The 19757-nt window shown below is 36.6% G+C and overlaps 1 protein-coding gene across 1 annotated transcript in view; it reads right to left on the bottom strand.

Annotated features, from left to right (window-relative positions):
• Window positions 1-864: 864 nt before the first annotated feature.
• Window positions 865-19757, bottom strand: part of ERICH3 (glutamate rich 3) — a 111185-nt gene continuing 92292 nt past the window's right edge. The window contains exons 13-15 of the mRNA XM_015142624.3: window positions 9677-9718; window positions 3902-6270; window positions 865-3189 (exon numbers count right to left, since the gene is read on the bottom strand). Coding sequence (XP_014998110.3) covers window positions 3920-6270; window positions 9677-9718 — 2393 coding nt within the window. The 3' untranslated portion in view covers window positions 865-3189; window positions 3902-3919. The remainder of the gene's footprint in view (window positions 3190-3901; window positions 6271-9676; window positions 9719-19757) is intronic.

The raw sequence follows: 19757 nt of genomic DNA, 5'->3' as shown, positions 1-19757 counted from the left end.
CTTTGTTCTTTTGTACCTCTTGCTGCTGGCCATGGTGTCAGGAACTTATTTTTTAAATGACATAATCAAATGGTACAGAAAACAGAGAGGAAATATTACCCAAGGTCAGAAGCGGCCTCTTCTGGGCTGTCCTTGAGTCTGTTGGAATATTTCACTTACTAGATGAATCTTCCTTAAGGCTTTCTTTTCTTTTCTCAAACAATCATTTTTCCAAAGGCAATAATTCTGGCAAAATTACTGATCTTAGAAGGATTAAGGAACTCAACTGTACTTTAAATTTACAACACTCTTAGAAAAGACTTAACTCAAGAAGTTCAAGCAGAAAACCTAATTCTACCTACATTTCCTTTGATTGCCTATTTTTCTTTTGAACTATTTTAATAATCTCCTTTGTTCTTTGATTGACATTAGCTGGAAATATAACTGCCTTCTCACTGATAGAGGATATATTGAGGAAGTTTAAATTTTTCCCTTTTACAAGTAAACAAAAACATGTAGATGTTTACATATAGTATCTTAGTATCTATTTAAGATACCTCTTCTTAGAAGTCGTGTATATGATAAGAAAAAGTCCAAATTTTCTGTCAGATGACCTGAGGTGACTGATTTTTAGACAAGCCATTTAACTTTATTGAGCTTTTGTTCAGTTACCTATAAAATGGTGATAGGCGATAATAATTTTTCTCCCTGACATTATCTCATGTGAGTGTAGACAGTCAGTATAAATACATCATATACTGTACGCAAAAATACAGCCCAGTGAAACTAATTCTTTCTTCTCTGCTCTGTGGAGTTCAAATATTGTAAGGCAAGAACACAGAGATTTTAAAAGTTGAGTCTTATTTACAAAGAACCATTCACATGTATCTGTAAACGCATTGATTTATGTTTTAATAATGAAGAAACAGGAAACAAATCATTTCAGGTGAACATACAAGTAATTTTATCAACATAGCATTTGCAGAGAAAGAATTAACTTATTCAAAATATCACAATACTGAATTTCACAGTCAAATTCACATGCAGATTGTAGAATTATGTTATGGGATGTTTTGATGGAGTATGTTAAATATAAAAGTAATCCAAAGCAATTACCACTTAGCACATTGTACAAAACTAATTTTTCAAAGGGATTAATAAGTTTACTATCTTTCCTATAAGGTGCAATGTATTCAAAGTGCTCTGTAGCATTGAGGTTGAAATCAGGAAACAAATACTGTTAGAGCTCCACAGTAATACAGCTCAGTAATAAATGAACTTGAATATAATGTAGTTGAAATCTACTCGTAAAACTTTAAGACAGATGATGGAGATTTATGATGTGCAATGAGTAATATCCTTTAATAGGGAGTAGGGCAGAGGGACTTCGTGCATGTATCCATAAAATCATAATAAAAATAAGTTTAAGATTGACTTCACCACTTTTATATTGAGTGCCATTTACTAGAGAAAGAGACAGATAAATGAAAAGACAGGAAAAGATAGACATAGAGAGGCCAAGAAAGAAAGTTCAAAATGCCTCTGTAGTTGGCTTTCCAACTGAGACTAATCCTCAATACAATCAATAGTCCATGACAGCTGTTTTCAGACATCAGTGTACATCAGTATTACCTGGAGGACTTGCTAAGCTATGGGTTACTGGACCCAACCAAGTGTTTCTAATTTAGTAGGTAGGAGACAGAGGCTGGGAACAATTTCCAGGTAATGCTGGTGTGCTGATCCTTCTGATCAAGGGACCAGTCTACTATCTGGCCCAGTGTATTTTTGATCATTGAATGACTCCATTACACATTAAAATGGAAAATACTTATTATGATAATATGACTGGTCCCTAGGGACCTTGAGTGTAGTGTGGCCAGCATGGATTATATGATGATTTAGAGCAGTGGTTCTCAACCTTGGCTACATAGACGAATCAAGTGAAAAGTTAAAAATAGATATACTGATGCATAGATCCATCTAAAATGAATTAAATCTGAATCTCTGGGATGGGGAAAAGGGTTGAGTCATTTATAAAAGTGTCCTATGAAAATCTAATGTATATTCTGGCTGGAAAATCACTGCTTAAGGAAATTTTTTTTACCTTCTTACATAGAGAAATGGTAGATAAATACATGCCCTCTGGGGCACTGGTTATGTCTTCAAGGAACTGAAAACCCCTAGGAGGCAGGCTGATACACAACTAGAAAATAATATCAGGGAGTAATTCAGAATGCAATTGCGACTGTTGATTTATAATGAATTGCAAGGTTAGTTCACAGGTTTGAAATAACAGAACTTGGGAAGGTGAACAGTACACCCATTTAATCCAAGTTTCTTTTCCATTTAATGACATCAACTAAAGAGTCTAGAATGTTGGCATAATGCTGATATGCTATGCCTACCGCTATAATTATTATACTTATTCCACTTAGCTAAATTATTTACTACTTTTATTTAAATCTGAGTGGCCCTATAAATAAGGCCCCAGGGACAAAATGCTGGAAGCTACCCCTTTACTAGTCTATCCCAGAAAGCAGAACTACAGAAACACACACACACAAAAAAAAACAAAGAACATTTTGAAATAAGATTTTCACTTTGTTATTCTGGCATAAATTAAAAGAACAACCATTTCTAAGTATAAGTGAATATACATGCCAAGAAATCTTTTGCTGGAAGAACTTAGAGATTTAGAGCAATTTTAGTTTTGAGTGTGCGTGGGAGGACCTTTAGAGCTCATTTTCACAGGCCAATTCATTAAAGCCCCAAACCACAGATTTTAAGTAAAAGTCCCATGTATGAAATTGAGATTGTGGAATTGATTGGGGCTCTGTATTGTAAAATAAAAACGACTTTAAACAAACCCCTAACATTACAAACTGGGCCTTCCAGTGATCTTTGGTAAAAGTCAAACATTTGAAAATTATCATTTTCATTTGAAAATGTTAGGTGTGTAGAATGTGTAACAGCCTCACAAGTTTCTCTCTGAGGAACCACTGCTCCTAATAAGGGTCCTACAGATCTACTTGAGCTATTCTCAGGGTGCTTACTGAGCTACTGTCCAGGGCTGACAGATTGGGAATCATCTCAGACAAGCGCAACCAGCAACTAAAAAGAAGAGAGAGAAAAAATCAAGAATCCTGGTGAGATGCTTGGGTGAATCTTTCTCCACTCTTTACATCTTCCAGAAGACATCTTTAAATTATTCTGAAAAACAATAAAAAGGATAGTAGTAACAGGATAAAATCACTCACAATAGTAGAAACTGGACACTAAGAATGTGAGGGCATTAAGGAAATAGCAGAATATGCAAAAAAATAATTTTAGTCTTTAGTTCCACTCTTCAAGATTGATATATTTAAATATTTTACATACAGAATGTAAAATATTTTATATACTTAAAATATTAAATATAGAATGCTTATATTTTATATATGTAGAAATGAAATGTATTAAACTTTGCAAAACTGCAGTAATGAAAGCATAGGGCCCACTTAAAGGCAAATGATTACAAACAACCTTCATCTCATCCTTTAAAACACTAAGGTGGAAATGAATTGTGAGATAGAGTTTGATTCTTTACTTTTATGGTCTGTCTTTTGTGGCACATTGTCCTCTGCATTTTGTCTTTGGGGTCCTATCCGGGAGACACAGATCTCACTACTCGAGGGAGCTGCCTTGCAAAGACTGAGTATGACTTGTCACACCGGGAAGAGCAGTGGCTCCTGTGTGTGCTTTGGCCCCTCCTTCATCTTTTCCAGCCCCTTTCCTGACAGGCTCAGGGCTAAGTGACACAGAATTGAAGCCTGTGTGTTTATATGTGCACAAACACCAATAAAGGGACAAGCCAGCCCCAAGGGGAGGAGACCCACCGCAGGGCTGCTATTTAATTCTACAAACACATCAGGCTTAAACTCACCGTCTGCCAGCAAGTCTCTTAGGCCTGCATGTTTTGGGGAGAAACATCTGCAGTCTCGCTTTCTCCTTGCACCATATGCTGTTGCTTCTCTTGGGTTGCAGTGAAATCAGGCTTCACAGGAAGTACTGCCATCGTCTGTAGACTCTCTGGACTCACTTCCCTCTCTCCCTCCCGTGATAATCCTAATCGGAATTTTTCAGCTGCTACCGACTCCTGCCTCCCATCGCCACTCCCAGTGGCTGCCTGCTGGCCCTCTGACCCTCCTTCTTGCTCCTGTCCTAGCCCTGAGGTCTTCCCTTCTAGGACTCGGGGAGTGCCCACCCCAGTCTCTGTTGTACATGTCACTGTCATCTCCTCTACTGCAGGCACTTCCTCCTCATTCCGTGCTAATTCCTCTACCACCACCCTCCCTGCAGCTGCTGTTTTTCCTACTAACTCATCCTTTTGGTGCCAGGTTTCTTCCTCAGCAACATCTGAAAAGGAGGAGGCTTTATTTGTTATTGTTTTCTCCTCAGCTGTCTCCGAACCTGCCAACACCTCCCTCTCCTCTGCAGCTGTTTCTGCCGTTTCCCTACCTCCATGTAGATCTTCCTCAGCCACAACCCTTCCTCCTCTCATGCCCTCATTCTTTTCTGTGTTTCCTCCGCCTTCCATGGCCCCGTCCCCTTCCGAGTTCCTGTCCCGCATCGCGTCTGTCCCCAGAGTACACTCGTTGTCCTCTACCTTCTCTGGGTCCTCACCCATCGCTTCCTGCCTGAACTTTTCTGCCGTCATGGGATCTTCCTCAGGAACAGCTTCCTGGGTCCTTAGCATGACATCTGCTCCTCCTTGTCCTTCAGCCCTCCCCTCCAGTCCTGCGCAGGAGTCATGATCTTTGGCGGCCAGCTCCTCTGCCTGGCCTGTGGCTGGGATCAACCCCTCAGGGGCCTGCACCTTTTCTGCTGGTTCACCTTCAGGAGCTGCCAAGGGCCCCTCTGCATCCTGGCGGGGCCTCTCTTCCAGAGCCCTATTCTCCCTGCTCGACAGCTCTTCTCTGTCTTTGTGCTTTGTGTCTCTGGCTTCGCTCAGTCTTTCTCCTCCTCCTTCTTTCCTCAAAGCTGTTATGTTTTCCAGCGACTTTTCAAATCCAGGCGTTGCTTCAAATATGGGAACCACTGTGTCTTTTAGTGAATCTTCTCCTAGAATCCCTGGCTTGTCAGACAACTCAGATGCCTCCACAGGTGCTTCGTTCTCAGCATCAGATCTCATTTCATTTGGGGGGGCTTTTGTCTCTTCCTCAGATCTTACTTCCGTCTCTGTTTTCCCCTCTTCTGCTTTAAGTTTTTGCTCTTCTTTAAAAGCGTCTTCATCCTTGAGTGCATTTACCCTTGTCACCTCTTCTCTCTCAGAGTCAGTTTTCCTCAGAGGTGTTTTTGGCCTCTCAGCTTTCTTTCGCTCTCCTGCTACATCTAATTCCTTGGGTAAAATTTCTTTCCTATCATCTTCCCTATTAGCTTCTGCCTCAGTCACCATCTGTTCCCCTTCCACATCTTCCTGGCAAAGGTCTTCAGGACTGCCCTCTGAAACCTGCATCCGGCTTGCCTCTGCCTCTCCTGTGAAGGGGCTCAAGGCTGTTTCTGTTCTCATAACCTCCTTTCTCTCTTTGGCTGGTTCCTCTCCCCCAAGAATTGCCTCTTCAGAACCATCCTCTCTCTTTGGTGCTGTGTCCTCCATGGGTCCCGTGTCCTCTAGGTCTATGGATGCTTCCTCTTCACTTTCCCTGACATCATTCACAGCCACCCCACCCTCAGCCTCTCCCTCCTCCGATGTCGCTGCCTCTCTTAGGGCTGCTGCCTCCTGAAGATCCTCCGAGTTCAGAGTTGCTGCTTTATTTGCAAGCACTGCCTTCTTCAAACCCTGTTCCCCTTCAAAAGCTGCCTTGTCTGTCTCAAGCACTGTGAGCATCAAAGCCTGCTTTTCGGGAGCCTTATCTTTACTCAGACCCATAGCATCTTTTGCTGCTGCTTGTCCTACGGGATCTGAGCATGCTTCACCCAGCCTTCTGGCCCCTTCTGCTTCTGCTGCTGCCTCTGCCCTCCTTTCTATGCCTGGAGGGATCTCCCCTTTTTCTGTAAACTCTTCTGCCAACTCTGACTGCTCTGCTGTTGGCTTCCATGCCCTCAAGGGAGCCTTGTGAACAACTCCTGCTTCTCCCCACAGGGCTGCCTCCCCTTTTCCCTGTACTATGTCAGCATCTCTGTGCTGGGGCCCTTCATCTTCCTCCTTTGCTCCTTTCTTCTCCAGTGTATATGTTTCTTGGGCCAATTGCTGGGATTCCTTGTTTGAGTTAATTGCTGCTGTTTCATCCACCACTAAATTCATTCTTGGCGCTATAAAAATGAGGTTAGAAATCAAGGTTACTTTAATCCAAGTGAACAAGGGAGGAGACACTATAATCTTATATAACACTTATTTACAGTGTGAGATATTTATATGTGATATCACAAGGCCATTGAATTATATATAAAACACTTTTTCCATTGATTCTAGGATGCTGACTGTAACATGCACCATGACTTAATAATGGTTTTTCACTATGAAAAGAAATGTCTTCCAATTTAAGGAACACATTGATATTAAAGAAAAGCTGAACATCAGAGATGTTTAACATAAGCAGCAATAAGCAAAAAAATTATCATGTCCCCATGTCTTGGAATCAATAAAATCTCCACCTCACTCTTTCTCTTGGCTTCCTCTTTCTCTCTCTCACATACATACACGATTCCTGTCTTAGAAATAATAGTAAGTGGAATGGAAAAAATTATGCAATAAGAAAAATAGTGAGTATTTAATCTTCAAATAAATTATTATTTTATTTGTCTCTTTTTCTTTTTCTTTTTTTTTTCAGGCAGGGTCTCTCTGTGTCACCCAGGCTGGATGGCAGCGGTGTGAACATGACCCACTTCAGTCTCGATTTCCTGGTCTCAAAAATCCTCCTGCCTCAGCCCCTTGAGTAGCTGGGACCATGGGTGCATGCCACTAGGCCAGGCTAATTTTTTTGTTTTGATTTGTTTTGTTTTGTTTTGTTTTGTTAGTAGAGTCAGGGTCTGTCTATGTTGCCCTGGCTGGTTTCAACTCTTGGGTCTCAAACTCCCAAAGTGCTGGGATTACAGGTGTGAGCCACTGCACCTGGCCCTGAAACCATTATTTTCTGCAGCAGCATAATATGTTTCTCTTCTGCCTATGTTTTCTGGAACTCACATGGGCCTTTAGCAACACAATCAGTATACAGTGTGAACTGATGATTCTCACTCCCACATGATAAGCTACTATATCTAGATTTAGTCATCACAAATCGGTGTCTTTAGTAAAAAGTCTTACCTTTGTAGCTCAAGGTAAGACTTTTTACTAAAGACACAAATTTGCATTACCTCTCACCTGTGTTCAGAAGCTAATTTGCCTTTGGCAAAACAGTATCACAAAGCAAGACAGGACTTTGTAGACTGGGACACTTTTCAGCCTAAATACTCTTCTTGAAGTACAAGTTTTCACCCATAATTTCCTGGCAAACCTGGGTGCACAAGCTATCATAGTTCATAGTTCAATAAATATAGGTTTGATATTTTTTAATAGCAACAAGTAGATTTTTTTATTATTAAATAAAGTTATATATATGTTGCAAGCAAAATAAGTAAAAAAAGGCATGTTATGCCAAACACCTAAATCATTTCGATTTCCCAACTGCAGAATAGGCCTTAGGGAGCTGGAAGCTTTGAAAAGGGCCATCTTAATAATTTATATCAATTTAATCTTCTTTTTCATTTATTAAAAAAAAAAACCCTAGACTAGATTTTATAAAATTAGTTAACATACCAAGATGTCAAACTCTAACTTAAAAAAAAAAACTTGTAAAGTAGGCAAGTATGATGTTCCTCATTTGTTTTTCACTTGCTTGCCTTCTTGGCTAGCCATCTTACCCCCAACATCATCACCAACAATCTACCAGAAGCCTGAAGTCCTTATCTTACTCACTTCTCTACTTTATACCCCGTCCAAGACTGTCTTACCATCTCATTACCTCTTCTAACACAAAAGATGCTTATCGTTTGTTTCGTTTCCTCGGTCTCTTGCCAGCTATTATGATAAACCATTTTGAGGTAAAGCAATAATAGCTGATATTACATTTCCCTTAAAATGTGTTTGGAAGGTAATTTGTGATGTCTCCTTTCAAAGGGGTAAAATAAAAATTTCAGGTCTATCAATAGGGCTGAGGTTGACTTTACAGGTCATCCTCTGCTTATCACAGCAGTTATTTCCTAATTTTTACCTAAAAGCTTCCAAAGTGAAATATAGAATCAAATATTGGTTCACAGAACATGTAGCCAATTCACCTGAGAGAATATGGTCCATTTTATTTCATTACAGATTATTACCGGATTTGAAACAAAATTAAATTGAAACAATAGGAAACAATAATGTGTGTCAAGTTTCTTTAATAGTGTATCTGCTGCTATTTAAATTCCTGCATGAAAGTATATTTAAAAAAGTCCTCTGTTTTTCTAATCTGGTTTCTAAATTTATGGATTAATTAAGGAACATTCAGGGAAACAGGGAAATAAAATTGCCTACCCACCATGTAGTAATATACTATGTCTAAATTCTAGGAGAGAAAGTGCTAATGGCATCCAGCTGAGATATATGAACACACACACACACACACACACACACACACACACACACACAATACAGGAGCCAGATATGGCGTTCCTCAAGCAAGGGAGAAAGAGTAACTGAAGCTTTTCTAAGAAATATTAGTATAAAAACATTACATGTTTTTTGATGGTAACCCCATGGGCTTTGAAAAAAATATTTAATATGAGAGAACAAGTAATATTCACAAACAGTGGCAATTTGATTTAGTGGAATGAATGTGTACTTGGAAGTCAGACTAACGTGGGTAAAAAACGCCAGCTCTGCCATTTACTAATTATACAAACTTGGGAAATAACACCTCTCTAATCTTTCATTTTCTTATCCATGAAATGGGAATAGCAATGCTGTGCTCACAGAATCCTTTGACAGTAAATGAGATAATTTATGCTTAGCACAGTTCGTGGCATAAAGAAAGCCCTAATAATCTTCCTTGTGCACACCTTTCATTGCTTACAAATAATTAGATTTTCTTGCTTGAATTCCATTTGACCAATAATAACCAGTATCTCTGCATTGAAGAATAAATATTTGGGAAGGTGCACCTGAATTCTTCTAGTTGAATGCCCACTATAAAAGATGTGGGTTCTCTAAGCTCAGGGTCCCTCTGCTGTAACTCAGCCCACTGCACAATCAAGTGTTACCTGCTCCTCTTCATGTTGCCAAGGGAGAATTGGAGCTCAGGGAACCAGCATAAATACAGGTACTCTGGCTACTGCTATTTGCTATGAGCAATAAAGTCCTTTTTCTCTGACTCAGGTGTCTTATGTCTTCTGCCATGATCCATAAAACTGTGGCTGGCTAAGTTATTGCTTGAAAGAAGGGTAAAATCTCAAATGCCTCACAATGCTTGATGACAATTACTAAAATTGAAGGTGGGATAAAGTGACCATATGATGAATAAATGAATATATTTCCCTGCCCCCATACACAAAAATATATTCAAATCAGGGCATTTTTTAAAAGTCATTCAATAAATACCAGAAAGCCTAGTGATTTCAAGAACATGGGAAGTTTGACCAGATTTATGTGAGTCATGGTCTGTTGAATCACTCTAATTGGAACTCTTGCAGACGGAATACTTACCACCAAGAGCCAGGTCATAGGCTAATGGAAATGAATCCTTTCCTAGTTAAAAAAAAAAAAAAAAAAAGGGAAAGAAAAGTTCAAATGAATCACTGTGAAATGTACCATCGTTCTCCATCTCTCCAGTTGGATCAGTTAAGGCAAATTCACCTAGCTGTTCAACTGTCTGGGAGGCAGGCTATTGAAATAAGAATGATGTGAAAATTCCTACCGGTATTGTATAATCTAACATTCTTTTATTTAATCCTAGACATCAATATATTCAAAAAAGAACAATAAATTTTTACCTGATGTTAGTTGTAAAGCTCCCCTTAGGGCCTTTCAACTACTTCTGGCCATGCTATTCATTAGTTGAAAAGAAAAAAAAAAAGGTGGCAGAAGGGAGAAACAAGAATAAGAAGGGTAGAAACAGGCCATTTTTTGCAGAGGATTTCTGAAGGTCGTTCCTAGGTAATGATGTGCCCTCACCGCCACTTGTGTCAACCTCCAGCTTCCTCGGTGGCTTCCCACCCTCATCTTCACTGCTGACACCAGACTCAGCATCACAGTGGCAGTGGTAGTCCGATGCCAAGACTTCTGCTATTATCTGTCCAGCTTATTGGATGTCACATAGAATATCAAAAGGTATAAAAACAGGTCATGGGAACATTGTTGAGCCATTTCACATCATTTAAACAAGTGGTTCAATTTAAATGCATTTACATTAAAATGTAACCTTGTTTTAAAAATCTCTGAAGCATAAACAACTCCCGAGCTATGATTTCAAAGAGAAAACACAATACACAAGAGAAGATCATGAAGTAAAGAAATCCATGCAGAGAAATACTTGCATTAAAAAAGGAGAGAGCGAGTAGCCAGGAGCAGTGACAGATTTGCCAAATGAACATGCAATGAAATGATTGAAAAAAGCAGTTTAGTTGCATTTTCCCTTCTAGGAATGTGTGCTATGGCTTTTATGACACCAATCATCACTGCTTTTTTAAATTACTAAAACTACTAGAGCTGACTACACTATGAGCATTTCATCCATTAGTAGATTTTAGTGATTTGACCCCAATATTCACTCCATGTGGACAGAAGCAAAAAAGCTATTACACAATTCCTATAAATTTGACAGTAAAAGCTATTGTAGAAATTTCTGTTATCTGTATTTGGTTATTAGCATAGACTTCAGGATCACAGAGACCTAAATTCAATTCTCATATTACATACTAACCATATCACATTGAGCAATTGCTTTGGCCTAAGCCAATGCCTTGGTTTACCCATCTGTCAAAAAGAGTTATCTACTCAATAGTTCTTGAGATGATTAAATGAAATAATATGGAGAGAGAGCATCTTCATCTTCCACTTACTAGCAAGTGTCTAGGCACTTAATAAATACCAGCGATGATGATGATGATGATGATGATAATGGGCATTTCTAAGTGTCATCACCCAATGTGGTAGGATTCTAGGCCAAAGTGTAAAGTCAATTAAGTTTGTCTTTAGTTTCTGACAATTCCCTTTCTACAACCCTTGCTTATCATCTGATGACCCATATCATAAATCCCATAAATCCCTGACATTACCATTATATCACCTCCTTGTTAACAAGTTATTTCAAATAACACTAGACTTAGATCTGTCTTCTGGGATAAGAACATGGTATTTCTGAAACTAACTAATTTCTTTCCTTTCCTTTCTTCCTTTCTTTCCTTTTCTCCCTTTTCCCTCCCTTTTATCCTTTCTTCCTTTCCTTCCTTCCTTCCTTCCTTCTTTCCTTCCTTCCTTCCTTCCTTCCTTCCTTCCTTCCTTCCTTCCTTCTTTCCTTCCTTCCTTCTTTCCTTCCTTCCTTCCTTCTTTCCTTTCCTTCCTTCCTTCATCCTCCCCCGATATTCTGTTACAGCAGATAAAACGACTTTACTTTGAGAAAACAGAACTAGAATGCGGTTTCTTGCTTCTTTTAAGGTGAACTACTAAGGGGTAATTACTTACTGACTCCTCTGTATTTGGAAACAAATAGTGGAATACCTGCCTCAAATCGGTTTTGGAGGGAAAATTTTGACTTAACAATATTAAGAGGACAAACAGAAATGAAAAAGGGGAATAATATGGTTCAAATATATTCTCTTTTAAAAATATTTGAACATCAGTTTTCCTCATTTATCCAATACAACAAAAGGTTTTTACAATAAGAGTTTAGAGACGATATTGACTCATGACAATGATGTAATAGTTGGATTTGCTATCAATTATTCATTTTAGAAACTTGATAAACATAATACATATGAGTCAAATATCATCCTTTCCTTTCTTCCTTTCTTTCCTTTTCTCCCTTTTTCCTTCCTTCTTTCCTTCCTTCCTTTTCTTCCTTCCAGTATAATGTGAATGCTGTATATCTAGAGAGTTCAAATAAGCAATGTTTTAGGTTTTGCATATGAATTTATTTGGCAATTACATGAAGCTTTATTCCATCAGTGCTAAGACATCAAAATTGTGTCCAGGTAGTCCACAGGCTATAAAAATAGAGTCTACAATATTAATAATAAACAATAATTACGCAATTAGCAGCTACTGAACCAAAAGACTACTATAAGAAGCCAAACGACACTAACATCTTCTGAAAATTAAAACTCACTCAGAAATGATAGTGAAGCTTGTAGTCCCTCTGTCTCAGGGATGTTATCACCATTTTCCCACGTCTGCTGGCTTGCCCCTGGAGGATTAGCCTTTGGAAGTAGATGAGAGCCTGTATAGTTAGGTGTTGCCTATTTCGGGTTCAGCATGAGTGGAATGCTAGCCTAAGTATCAAGGACTTACTACATGTGAAACCAGAAAAGGCTTCACTTGGTCATTTTTTCTCAGATGTTCTTCTGAAACTGAAACTTAAAAGCAAGAACTTGGCTGGTGTCTAACCCCAACTGTTTTCCACCCATAGTAAAAGAGGACTGTGCATGCTGAGACTCCCATTTCAGCAATGTGACACATCACTTTGTTGCTTCTCTCTATTTAGCCCTTCATCCCCTAAGGCTCCTGTCTTTTACCAATGGATAAAGGTGACCACTAGAGGCAAAGGTGATTGTCAGTTCTCACAGCATTAGTTGCAAAATGGAATTGTCACACATATAAAATTTCTTAGAGAATAAGCTTTTTCTTTTCACTCAAATGATATAATGATACTTTAAGGTATTTTTTAAAATATCAAAATATTCTTATATTACAATGTCAGCTTTTTAGTATAAAAACAAATATATTTTAATATGTATTGTATTTTCCCTAAATATGGAGATAGTATTTAGATAGATTATCCAAAGCTTGAAAAAATTAAAGGATACAAAGAAGAAAATAATTATCATAGTTTCACTACTCAGAGAAGGCTACTAGTTAACATTTTAATAGATTTCCAAGTATTTTTTACTAAATTCTTACTAAAGGTAGCACTTAATATCCAACTTTATTAATTTAGAAATGTATTGTGACTATTTTCCCATATCATTAAATTTAAAAGACTCTTCAGTAACACATAAAACATTCTAATAGTCTTACTAAATTTCAGTTCATCAACGTCTATTGTTAAATATTGAGCTATTTCTATTATTTTGTGATTATAAAGCTACTTTAAACACTACTTATAATCATTTTTACACATATTTTTGACTATTTCCTTAGGACACATTCCTGGAATAGGAATTGCTATGAATTTTTAGAAGCTTTTTATACATATTTCTAAATGTTCTTTTAAAAAGGAGGTGGGACGAACAATGTCATCAATAATGACTGAAAGGCCTATGTGCCTGCACTATTTTCACAATTTCCACCAATTCTTTCTTTATTTGATATTTTAGTAATTGAAAAGTAGTGGCAAGGATAGAGCTTTCAAGATTAGCAGCAAACTTTCCTTTTGTGAATTTCCTGCTATACAATGTACATTCTTCTGTTATGATGTTTGTCTTTTTATTGATTTGTAAGAACTCTTTATGTATTACAAACATCAATCATTTTTTCCAGCTTTTATTTTAGATTCAGGAAGTACATATGCAGGTTTCTTACATGAGTAAATTACATGTCACTGAGATTTGGTGTGCAAATGATCCCATCACCATGCAGTGAACATAATACCCAATAAGTAGTTTTTCAACCCACGGCCCCCTTTCACTTTCCCCCACCTGGTAGTCCCCAATATTTATTGTTGCCATTTTTATGTGCATACGAACATAAATTTTTTGCATATCCATCTTGCAAATATTTCCTCCAGAGTTTGTTTTCCTGTATAGTCGTGTGTTATTGCTGTTATTGCTGCTGCTATTGCAAAGAATCTCACATTACTCAGTACTATTTCTTCCAAATTAATGAATTGTTTTCAAATCCCAAACTATTATTGTTAGGATTTACAGACATTCTACATCAAATTTTGGATTTAATCTGGCAAAAATTATCATCATCTTTATATTTAGTCTTCTATTCAAATAGTGGGAGTGATTTCCCATTTATCATATTTCTCTTTCATCCTCTTTGTGTGGAATAGCATGTTTTTCTTATTGTCCATATGTTAAGTTCTTCCTTCTTATAAGTTTCTTAAAGTCTGTTTATGAATACTTCTCCATTGTGGTTTATTACTTTTGTTGTTGTTGTTATAGTTTCAGTGGGGCGGTAGTTTGAGGCTATAGTTAGAAATTGGTCACCTTACAAATACCACTTATTGGCACTAATAATTGCAATTAATTAATTATCCAGTGAATTGTTTTTTTCTCTTAGATCCAAGAATTATTTAGAGTACTGCTTTTAAATTTTCAATTTTTCTGGTGAGAGTTAATTATATTTTATAAATAATTTATAGTTTTATTGCACTGTTATCATGTAATGTGGATTCAACAAATTCTGCTCTGTGCTGCTATGAAAAAAGGCACATGGAGAATAATAGTTACATGATAGACCAACCTTCTAAATCACATTAATCATTTTTTCTATGTCCTTATGTATTACAAAAAGGACTGATGTTTATGTTTAAATACAAATGAGAGTTACTCATTTTGTATTTTCCATTAAGAGAGTGGTTAGCTTCTTGAATGCTCTTAAATCCCACTGGGATGCAGATCTTCCTCACAAATGTTAAACTGAAGTAGTTTCCAATTTCAATTCAGTGACCCAAGAGCTAAAGGAGAAAGGAAAGGAAAGTGGGGCTTTGAACCTTCTTAGCAGAAATGTAATTCACTGCGTTACTTTTCTATGGTTGCAAGAGCTTCCAGGCTTGGTTAGACAGCTACTCTTGACATTGCCATCTTCTTTGTTAGGGAAGTGCCTCTATGAATTCAGGGGAGAAGACCCTCTACCCATCAGTGCAGCTGACTTTTTGTTGGTGTTGCCTCACAAACTTTCCTGGGAGGGTGGCAACAGTGAAGAACACTGAACTGTTAGAGGCCAGCATACCAGCTTTCTGCGTCCTCACAGCTCACCCCTGCTTCCAGCCTCTTCTAATCCTTTAAGTCTAGGATGATTTTTTTTTTTTAAACTTCTATGAGGACGCTCCTCTTTCTCGTGGGAAACAAACACAAGATAGCTCCTGATGTCTTTCTCTAATTTGCCCTCATGTAGCAAATTCCTTGGATTTTGTGACATTTGGATGGTACCTTCCTCAGATACAAAAACACTTTTTAAACTTTGTGAAACATTTCAACTGCTATTTTTATACTTTCTTCCTCATCGAAAATAGAACAGGGAGAAAGAAATCAGGTACTTGAATTCATATTACCAAATGAAGTAAATTTCACAGTGTTTCTAATTAACATTCTCCTTAAAAGTCGATTTATAGCCTTCATATCACTTGCTGCTATGTTAATGTAGAAACTTAGAAACTCACTGCAATAATTCAGCTGCTTTTGTGGAAACAAATCAGATCACATATTAAAATTCGGGCCATTACAGGTGGGATATAAAAGTTGACACTTTAATATCTACTAGTCAAGATGCAAATTGAATTATTAAATATTTACTAAATAAAAAACATTCTTATGATCACTTTGAAGCATTATTTATGTAGTTTAAATGAATAATTTGGAATTTTTCAGGTATTCTTTACCATAAACTTTGATTTAACAAAAAATATTTAGAATGATGATGATGAAGGTTATAATTTTTCAGGTCTAACATAGTTGCAGGTTAGCATTTTCTCTTTTCTAATTTTTTTTTTTTTTTTTTTTTTTTTTTTGGTAATTCTGTGCTTATTTTGTTCATTTCTTTCTCGTTTCTCCCCTGACCTTCCCACAATTTTACACATCCTCTAGGCCATTTTTCTCCTTTAAAACAATGTAAAAGGGGCAGAACAAAGCCACAGTATTTCTGTCCTGTAATTGCCTGTTCTCCATGGTAAAGCTTTAGATGTCACTGTCGGCCAGAGCAGATGAAAAGAAAAATATGCAGAGGAATAAGAAGGAAAGTTCAAGAAATCATACAAGAACTTCAATGTACTGTATATCTTGGGGCTTCAGGGGTTTTGTTTGTTTGTTTTTACAGTACAGGAGTCCGCTTATCTACAGGGTACACAATTCACAACCCCAGCAGATGCTTGAAACAGTAGATAGTATCAAACTCTATATATACTATGCTTTTTTCTATACATACATCCTTATAATAAAGTTTAATTTATAAATTAAGCACATAAGAGATTAACAACAATAACTAATAATAAAATAGAAAATTATAACAATATACTATAATAAAAGGTATGTTGATGTGGTCTCTCTCTCTTTCTCACTTTCTCTCTCTCTCTCTCTCCTCCTCCTCTCTCTCTCTGTCTGTCTTATTGTACTGTACTCACCTATCTTCAGACTGAGGTAAACCATGAGTAATTGAAACTGCAGATAAGCAGGTCAACTGTGCTACATATTTTCTAGCCAATAGTGTCTGAGGTGTTTGGGCAATAGAAAGGTAAGGAGAAGTAGGACAACTAATACATATAACTTTAATAAATGGCTTAAGTCATGAAACAAAAATACTAGTTATTCTATTTCATACTTACTTGAATCTTCATTATCGGTTCTTTCTTCCAGGTTCCCAAATGTCAAACATAAATGCTCTAATTTGGTATACATTACATCTTTTACATTCCCTATCGTGTATTCTCAATGACATCTAATTCATTCTCTCTCCTATGCTGTTTTAAACAAAATGAATTGATCCCATCTTAAAACATGTTAAGAATCCTGAGCAACTGAATATCAGAAGACTGTTTTATCAAGAATTTTAATCTGTATTTTAAGAATGTAAGAAGCCCATAAAAACACCATAAAGATATGCCCAAACTTATTCCAAGTACCTGGTGACCTTGAAAAGCATCCCTGTGCTTTCATCATTTTTGTGTAGCCAGTCGATTATCTTCCCAACAACTCACCATGACAAAATTCATGACTAACATCATCTACCTACACAGTGAAGATGTTCTTGTGTCATCTTTGACATTGACACATGGCCCACAAAATACCAGGATTAATTACAAACCGAAGACCACAGATGTTCAAAGACAGTTGCAGAGAATGCTAAAGTCTAGCCTCCATATAGTAGCCAGAATAATCTTTTCAAAACGTTCAGATCATGCCATTTTGGGCTCACATCTTTCTAGAGGAAAGATATCCTAACTCAGAATAAATTCCTTCCCATGACCTATGAGCTTCTTCCTCTGACCTCATCTTGTGCTACTCTCTCACTTGTTTACTAGACTCTGTCACACTGGCCTCCTTTCCAAATCCTTCATTCAGCAACTATGCTCCCAACTTGGGACTGTTGCACTTGCGGGACTCCCTGTTCCCTGTGGTCTTTCTGTAGATGACAGAGTGGCCTCCCTCTGTACTTCATTCATCTCTGTTCAGATGTCCGATCATTAGAGAGGCCATCCCGAAAATACCACCCCTTCCTCAAACCATCACTCTATTATCCCCTTACCCTGCTTTTATTTTCTTTCTATCACTTAGCCCAGATACCCCATCACATGCTTATTTTCCACTTGGCAGGCATACCTCCCTCCTAGAATATAAAATTCATGTGGAAAGCGACTGTCGTGTTCACAGTGAGAACAGTGTGTGGCATAAAGCAGATCCTCAGCAAATATTTATTGACTGAAGAGGTCTATTAGAACAAATACATGCTTCCACAGGTCATTCAGAAATTGTATTTAGACCTCAACTCATAACACTTGACTTTCTTGTTCTTTCATCAGGACCATTTTATCCTGCCTGCCTGATAACAAAATTGCAATTCATTTTAGTTATACTATTATTTAAGTTCAAATTGCCTGGTCAAGCACTATGACTTTTCCCGACTCACATACAAAAATAAAAAATGCTTACTCCCATATGCATTTTACATTATAATTTGCATTAAATATACTACTCTTTATTTCATTTATATTTATGATATATAAATTAAATTAACTTTACAAATAAATGCACTTGAGTTATTCCACTATTAGAACATATTGCCAAGATTATGTCACAATGCATGACAGCTTAAGCTGAAAATAACAGAAAATAAACATATTAAAATAAGACCATGCCCTGTAATACTGGATTAACACCCAAGAACACTGTCTCATTGTAGCTAGCAATTATAATCTTTTACTTTCTGCTTCACTGTGTACAGTATATCTTTTATTCAATTCATCTGATTTGTTGATGGACTGGACAAAGTCCAATTAAATATGACATACTATAAAACAGTGAGAAGGAAAATATTTTATGCAATCAGCCTAAAAGGTATGAAGGCAATGGCTTTACTTTACTCATTTATCCACCGCTACTATGATCTCAAGTAAAAACAATTCAAATTAAATTGTGTTACCTTAGAGTCTATAAAATGTTATTAATTGTATATGATTTTTAGCCCACAGATTTATTCATAACATAGGTTATTCTTTAACATAATCACAGCTTTTATCCTAACTTAAAAAGATTAAGTATCATGCAAATGTGAGACATGGTCATTTACACATTCTCTCAGCCCTCTTTCATTTCTACCTACAGTTCTAGTCAGGGATCTAAGTAAAATATATACGTGTGCATATTTTGTGATTTTATGTGGAATTTTCTTAGAAATTGTTATTCATACAAAAATTTAAAGAATATTTTTGACTTTTAAATCTATTATTTAAAATATTAACAAATTTATTGAATCATTTCCCTGAGTATCCGTATTTAGAAAACATTAGCCACCCAACTGTTATAATTTACTTAGCCTCAGATTTTTGATAGCATTAATCCTTCTACATCATTCTGAATGTTATACATGGTCTTTGTTCTGTTTTACCTGTTAATGTCTTGTGCTTTATATTCCCTGACTCTGTATTTCCTAGCTTTCACAACCCTCAAATTTTGTTCTTTTGTGGAAGATGAACAATAGAACGAAACTATGAGTTCTTTAAAATAGGTTTTAAAGAACTATTTTTAAAAAATGTGCAGTTATACAATACTGTGGCAACATAAGAATAACAGATTAGATTAATATGAAGAAAAGAGAAGTGTGCTTATGTGACAAGACATTCAAGATATACGGTTAAGTGAAAAAAAGCAAGTCTCAGAACAAAATGTATAGTATGTTTCCATCTCTATATAAAAATAACATACGTGTATGTATCTTTGTAATATATCAATACATATTAATATATCTATATCTATCTACCTACCTATAATTTCTGTAATCATGCGCACACAGAAAAATTGCTATCCACCATTATCCCTGGAGAAAAAGAGTAGAAGTTGGGCAAGAAAGACTTTCACTTTCACTTTATTCTTGTCTGTTCTGTAATGTTTAAACTTTTAAACCAAACTTTTGTGAGAAAAAAGTTTATTAAAAACCTTAAAATATCTATAACTTTTGAACAAAAATTAGGCTTACTGAAATGTATATTAAGAAAATGTTTATAAATTTGAAATAATTTTAGCAATAAGACACTCACTAAAGTACTAATAGCAAGAGTGAAAGTAAGAAAAAATATAAATGTCCAACTATAAGGAAACGGCTAAATTATAAGAAAATCACAGAATGGCATAACATACAGAGGTTAAATATGTTCATAAAGATTAAAGATGTGAAAATGATCATGGTCTAATGT

Source organism: Macaca mulatta, chromosome 1 (genome assembly GCF_049350105.2).
Source record: "Macaca mulatta isolate MMU2019108-1 chromosome 1, T2T-MMU8v2.0, whole genome shotgun sequence".
Classification (NCBI taxonomy): domain Eukaryota; kingdom Metazoa; phylum Chordata; class Mammalia; order Primates; family Cercopithecidae; genus Macaca; species Macaca mulatta.
This window is presented reverse-complemented; position numbering and strand designations above follow the sequence as displayed.